General features: G+C 29.0%; 1 protein-coding gene across 1 annotated transcript; it reads left to right on the top strand.

The window, feature by feature from the left end:
* The first annotated feature begins 4,758 nt into the window (after positions 1-4,758).
* LOC114175233 (probable aquaporin NIP-type) lies at positions 4,759-6,783 on the top strand. Its single transcript, XM_028060002.1, has 5 exons — positions 4,759-4,827; positions 4,928-5,158; positions 5,231-5,428; positions 6,346-6,407; positions 6,557-6,783. Exons 1-5 carry the CDS (start codon positions 4,759-4,761, stop codon positions 6,774-6,776), a joined length of 780 nt encoding a protein of 259 aa, XP_027915803.1. The 3' UTR covers positions 6,777-6,783.
* The last annotated feature ends 340 nt before the right edge of the window (positions 6,784-7,123 follow it).

Raw genomic sequence — 7,123 nt, 5'->3', positions numbered from 1 at the left:
TTTCGCGTTTCTGAGAATTTTTCCAGAAACCGCCTAGCGGGTGATGAACTGCCGCCAGGCAACACATGCATTTTGCCTATTTTTTTGGGTTCCTAATAGGAACCGCCTGGCGGTGAGCTTAGTGCCTCCAGGCGACGCAAGCCCCGCCACCTAGTTTTCTGGGTTGATCATGAACTGCCTGGCGGTGAAGAACACCCGTCAGGCGATGCTTTTCATTTTGATTCAATTTTCGGGTTCTGCATGTTCTGGGTTGCTTTGGTTTGGTGGAAAAGGAATTTTAACAACATTTGGACCAAAAGGAAGGGATTAATTGTGAAAAGTCATGGTAGTGCGAAGGAATCAAATGAGATTGGCTATGAATGAATGAATCAAAGTCATGGTAGTGCGAAGAATTGTATAACAAATTGCGTAATAAACTACAAACTTATTGGATGAATTGTGATCCTAAACCTTTGAGTGGTGAGTATTGAGTCGAAACTGAAGGAAATCAGGATGGTTGGGTTGGTTGAGGTTCGTAGGCGCAAGGGAAGGGTTGCTGGGTTCTTGGAACGTAGTGATCTTCTTGGCTAAAATCATCATTTCAAAACTAACAGTAGTGATATAGTAGAAGACGATAAGATGAAATCAAATCATACCCCCTACTCCACTCAATCTATATAATTACTATTATCTTACTTGCACTCTTTATCAAAATCCAAAAACACAAAGAGCAAATTACCAATATACTTGTTAAATCCCTGTGGACACGACACTTGTTCATACTACTACGCACCAATACATTTGCTGGAAAATGGTTGTTGAGAATAGTCATCACTAGGCTTATTCTTCTAAAGGATTGGGGTTTGAGTAGACTTGTAGGTTGACATTAATATATTAATAGAGAGGGTGTGAGATTTTATATGCATGAGAGTGAACAGTGGCGGATCTTGACCAAAAGTGTCGAAGGGGCCAACGTAATATAATTTTGAGATCTTATATTCTATCATTAGTATAATGCTTCAAAAAATGACTTCTGTAACTGAACATTTTTTATCATTAGTATAATGTTTTAAAATATAATATGTGAAGAGGTAGAATCTATCTTGTTTTAGTCAATAATTTTTTTTTCATCACTCTTAAATGATTAATTTATTTTTCCATTCTTTATCAATATACCTTTCTTGTAAATAATACTAAAAAATAATTGATGATAATCTAATAAAAAATTAAGACACATAATTATTAAAAAAAAATATATTCATTATTATTAATACATAATATTATTATTTTTTTCTACATTCATAAAAAAATGAATATACAAAAAGCTCATGAGATAAAAAAATAATGTTTTCATTATCAAGTAAGACAAGAGACAACAAAGAAAGAGGATAAATGAGAAATATAATGAGTTTATGTATAACGTTTTTTTTTCTTTAGAAAAAAAAAAAAGACATATGAGAGTGAGAGATTATTACAATTTATGAAAAACTAAAAAAACAATGAAAAGAAAAATAAAAATTATGTTAATAAATATTTGGTTTACTTACTCCTTTGATTCATGCTTTCGTTTAATAATGTTAAATTGGTCCTCAAATTTTTGTTTTTTTAATCTCAATTTGGTCCCGATTTTTTAAAAACTGATGTAATTCGGTCTTTTACGATATATTTTGTTAAATTTCTCGAAATAGATCAATGATCTTTTCATTAAAATCAAGACTCTTAATATGGATGATTTACTTTATTGGTGTAATTAACTTAATCCTAGTGTCAATTTTTAAACAAAAACAGGACCAAAAGAAAAATTAAGAATATTTTTATTTTTTATTGTATTTAATTTTATATTTTATTATGTATTTACATTAAATAAAAGAAATAAAAAATAAGAAATTAATTTTTATTAATTTGTAATATATATTACCTAGAATTTAAAAAATTTAAAAAATTTAAAAAATTTGATAAATTTTTATATTATATATATATATATATATATATATATATATATATATATATATAAAATTCAAAAAAAAAAATTGGGGGGCCAGGGCCCCTCCCTGCCCCAAAAAGATTCGTCGTTGAGAGTGAAGTTGGTGAAATATATATATATATATATATATATATATATATATATATATATATATATATATATATATATAAAATTCAAAAAAAAAAATTGGGGGGGCCAGGGCCCCTCCCTGCCCCAAAAAGATTCGTCGTTGAGAGTGAAGTTGGTGAAATCTAACTCCAACAACACCATTTCATATAATTTCTTGTCTTTTTCACCGTCTAAGCATTTTAACTATCAAAGTTCACCTTTTACTTCTTTATGCATAATTTTATTTTCTTGCACAAAACTCAAATAATGGAAGTATTATTTAGTCTAAATTAGTTATTAATTACACGATTATTTAGTATTGCACGAGTCTCTTAAACAAAATGATATTTCAGTCTTACCTACTATTTGCATAATTTGGTACTTTTGCCAAATTGTTAACATTGTTTCCAGATTTTGAATTTTCTTCAAAGACAGGTCTTGAGGACAAGCCCTAGGTTGATGGAGGGGAAATTGTTATAACCGTTTTGGTAGATTACAGTTTTCCAACACTTCTTTCATTCAGTTAGTGTGGATTATAATTAATATATTGTAATTATGGGTCATAAAAACCCTTTCATTCAATATTAAAATAGAGAGAAATATTTATTTTAAAAGTGGTTGTTGTGATTAAGCGCGTGTATCTGAGTTATGAAAATAATTTGTGAGTAAGTGTTTAGTGCGGGCGGTGACTACGACAATATGATGAAAAAGTGGCAGAACAGTGCATGTATGCAAAGTTCAAGAGGTGGCTAATGATTAGAGAGAAGTGAGTCGGTGGGTGGGTTTGAAAGAATAGAAAGACCATAACACAACCTCAAATGGGATTTAGTTTCTTGCTTGGTAGTTTCAGGGCCATAACTATACTAATCTAATTGATCATTGTCCTTGACAGTATGTGGTTGTTCCTAACAAGCATAAACCAATATGTTTAACTAATTGCATAAGACTAAGAGCTCATTACATGATAATTGAGTCTCATGTTGTCGTAGATTTTATCCTCGTCCTTTTTGCATGACTGCAAACGTGTAGCCCTTACAACAAATAAAAAGGTAAATAATGGAAGAACAAATATTAAAGATATTCAATTGAATTACATTACCACGTTGGATAATTGTTATTACCATTTGACTTTCATTGTGTATATCATGATAAGGAGTAGGAGAGTAAAAAACTAACCAATACTTAAGACTAAAAATATGCAAAATTATATATTATGTGACTTAAAGTATATTTAAATTTAAATTTTTTTATAAGGGGGTCTTTTATCTTCTTTGGAGAAAATAAAATCGACATTAAGTGCTTTTGTGGAAAATATGAAAATTGTAATGGAAAAAAATATCATGAAGAACACCAACGTCTTTATCTTTGAGAATTACTCTATTAGAGCAATTGTTTAATGATAACCAAAGAATAATATTATGTAAAAAACTTTACAATACATAGGTTACTTTTACATGTGTCTTTTTGATACCAAATACACTTGTACTTAATGCAAAAATTTAGATCAAACCTCACAACAACAATGTACTATAACACTCTGGTACAAGAGTACAAGAAAAGTCAAATATAAGCTTATAGTGTTTTTAATAGTGATATCTAAACATTATGAACTTTTAAGTGTATAATATATAGCTACTATTATCCACTCCATTGTTTATCTTAGTTGATATGAGACTTTTCAAAATGTATTATTTTTACTTATCCACCAAATTATAATGTTGAAGTGATACTTTTTCACGGTCTACATTTGATAAGCTTAGTTGATGGGTAATCGATAAATTTTAAATCGAAGTGGGCATTGAGATTTTGTTCAATGTCTATGAAATCATTTTCTTAAATTAATTTCAGTTATTAATTTAGTAATTAATTAGTTTCTTTTTGTGTAAAATTGTTTAAATTTTGTTTAATCTTGTGCAAATAATTATTTTTTTTAAGATTAAATATTTAAAAGAATGAGGATGAAGAATGCAAGTATGCCTTGTTTCAATTATTTACCTTTGAATTCCATTTGCGAATATAACCCGATGTTAAAGTAAAAATATAAAAATAATGGTTCATCATTTCATTTAACTTTTACTCATAAAAGGAACACGTTCTACAAAAATATATATTAACAAAAAGTAATAGTGACCACAAGATTGATTCTTCAACGAATGATGCAATTTTAGTGTGACTATGATGACTTTATCAGGTAATAAGGTGTTGCACTTGGGTTTGGATTTAGATTTTGACTTTATGATGCGTACTTTGAATCTATATATAGTCAATTAAGACATTATTTTGCATGTGTGCTATGCTCTCTTTGAACATATTTTGTAATGAAATTAAATAAATAGTGTATGCTTGATTACGTTTTGATGGGCCATGGTTGAAGCACATTTGAAGCTTTGATATCTTGATTAAGTTGATGAAACATGGCATTATATTTTATCTGTCCTAAGTTACAAGCTTCTTCTAAAACCTATATTTATACGAAGAACTTATAAATAAAAAAAACAGATCCAATGTTTTCTCCTGAAAACAGGTAACCTCAAATATCCACGTTCATATCCTATAAACTAGTATGCTTTCACTACATGCGGAAACCATAAGTTTGTTCTAAACATAGAAACTCATCATCCACCAAAAGAGAAGGAATGATGATAATTAAAAGAAAAAACGGTTTATTGTAATTTAGGTTTTGAAAAATGGAAGGAAGCACAGAAAGTGATACTGGGTTTTGTGGTTCTCCTACGATAGTTCAGGTTTTTCAAAAGGTGTGCATATATTTGATTGGTTTAGTTTATGTTGCAGTGTTGTATGGGGCTAATTGTAAGTGATGATGAGGGAAAGAAGAATGAAATGTTTATGTAACAGGTATTTGCAGAGTTGATAGGGACATATTTTTTAGTATTTGCTGGGTGTTGCTCTGTGGTTCTTAATAATTCAGAAAAGACTAAAGGGGTAATAACATTACCGGGAGTTGCCTTAGTGTGGGGTTTCACAGTAACGATCTTGGCTTATTCTCTTGGTCACGTCTCTGGTGCTCATCTCAATCCTGCAGTCACTCTCAGCTTAGCTATCTATCGTCGCTTCCCTTTCAAAATGGCATGTTATCTATCACCATATCAATTTGTTTCTACTCGTGAAATTTGTTTTATGCATAATTATTTGTTACAGGTGCCTTTGTATTTTATTGCGCAAATATTGGGATCTTTCCTTGCTAGTGGGTCGTTGTACTTTCTGTTTGAAATAGACGATAATTCTTATTTTGGAACAAGGCCAGCAGGATCTCAAGTTCAATCTCTTGTTTTTGAGTTACTTACAACATTTCTCTTAATGTTCGTTGTTTGTGCAGTTTCAACGGATAAAAGAGCGGTCAGTATATTCTATCAGTGCACTTTTTCTATTCTTCAATTCCTTTCGTTTCATTTTCACATTCATGTTACACTTTATTGAAATCAAAATACTTCTTACCTGAATAAAAATATTAACTAGTTTATCATAAATTTAGGTAATTTCAGTAATTGATTTAATCATTATTTTCTCCTACTATTATTTTTATTGTTTGTCTCTATGTATTAAGAAATATGAGGTTATGTATTTAATCATAAATTGAAGAGTAATTCTTATTATTTTCATTCAAAATATGTTAGATAACAAAATTATCATGTTTTCTTATGATTTTCATGTCATTACCTACAATGACGGATCACCACTTTCATTTTTGGATTCCTCCTTATTAACCAAGAGATCTTTAATAAGACACAAATAAGTAAGATGGCAATACAAGATATTAGTTACTCAATTGAAAATATCAAAAATTTTGAATATTCAATAAACTAAAATCATTTAATAAAAACTCAATTAAAAATATTTATATTAATTAGGCAAAAATATTATCTATATCGATACAAAAGGATATTTTATTTTGTATCCACGTCTCTATTCTCAATTTTATCCTTTAATAAATAATATTTGTTTGAGTTAAAACAATTGTTTTACCGAATTTACCTTTTAAGTAACTGATTTGTAAGATTTAAGTATTTCATTAACTTAATTTTTCTTTTAAATTAATCATTTTTAAACTAAAATAAAGATCTTTAATAAAAGAATATTTACAAAATTATTTATTTTTTAGTTTTAAAATTAAAAAAAAAAAAACACACACATTTTCACTAATATTGATAAATTCTTTAAGCCAGTAGCATTACAGAAAAAGCTAATAATATTATGCACGTCTGAAATTCATTTTCAAAGACTATAACTGATGCAAATCCCTCTTTCTGTAACAGATTGGAAAATTAGGAGGGATTGCTGTTGGTATGGCAGTTATAGTAGACGTCTTCATTGCTGGGTAATTCAGTGCTAAATTTGTTACTAAAGTAATATTTCAGACACGAAGATGAAAACATTTTTTTTGTTATTTGGGTTATAATAGGAAGATTTAATTTACAAAAAGAGTATTCGATTTTTGAGTGGAGTTTGATAATTAATGGCATGCAGACCTGTGTCAGGAGCTTCGATGAACCCAGCTAGAAGCCTTGGACCTGCTTTGGTGATGAACGTTTACACTGGATTTTGGATTTATATAGCTGGACCATTTGTTGGTGCCATACTTGGTGCAACGTTTTATAACTTTATTAGACACACCAATAAACCACTTAGGGATATTGCCTCCAATTCAAAAATACTTAAAGTAGCATCTATGTCAAGTTTTCCATAGACAACATTTCATTTACCAAAGTTAAGGTACTCTTCATTTCACTCACCATTCTAGATTGTTTCTTGGTGTATGCGAAGAGAAATAAAATGGTCAAATTTAGAATTTTCATCTTCATTTCTCTCTTAGAATATGTGTAAGAACATGCTAAGATTCTGTCATTTATTCACATTTTTTGTCATGGAATCTTTATTAGGATAAATATTGTAGAATAAGTATTGAGATATTTTATTTATAGTATAGAAAGATAAAAATTATTATTTTGGATATATAATAGTGTTATTTCTGCTAGTTTTGTTTTAATTTTTATAAATAGTTAATATAATTGAGCATATGTTTTATTTTTAATA

The sequence above is a fragment of the Vigna unguiculata genome, chromosome 3, assembly GCF_004118075.2.
Source record: "Vigna unguiculata cultivar IT97K-499-35 chromosome 3, ASM411807v1, whole genome shotgun sequence".
Classification (NCBI taxonomy): Eukaryota; Viridiplantae; Streptophyta; class Magnoliopsida; order Fabales; family Fabaceae; genus Vigna; species Vigna unguiculata.
The sequence above is the reverse complement of the archived record's forward strand: the minus strand, read 5'-3'. Positions and strand labels throughout refer to the sequence as shown.

What these genes read in the sequence shown, in the direction of transcription:
- LOC114175233 (XM_028060002.1), top strand. Translation starts at nt 4,759, where the DNA reads ATGGAAGGAAGCACAGAAAGTGATACTGGGTTTTGTGGTTCTCCTACG. An exon ending in TTTCAACGGATAAAAGAGCG is followed by an intron (nt 5,429 to 6,345) that starts GTCAGTATATTC and finishes TTTCTGTAACAG; the next exon opens with ATTGGAAAATTAGGAGGGAT. An exon ending in GTAGACGTCTTCATTGCTGG is followed by an intron (nt 6,408 to 6,556) that starts GTAATTCAGTGC and finishes AATGGCATGCAG; the next exon opens with ACCTGTGTCAGGAGCTTCGA.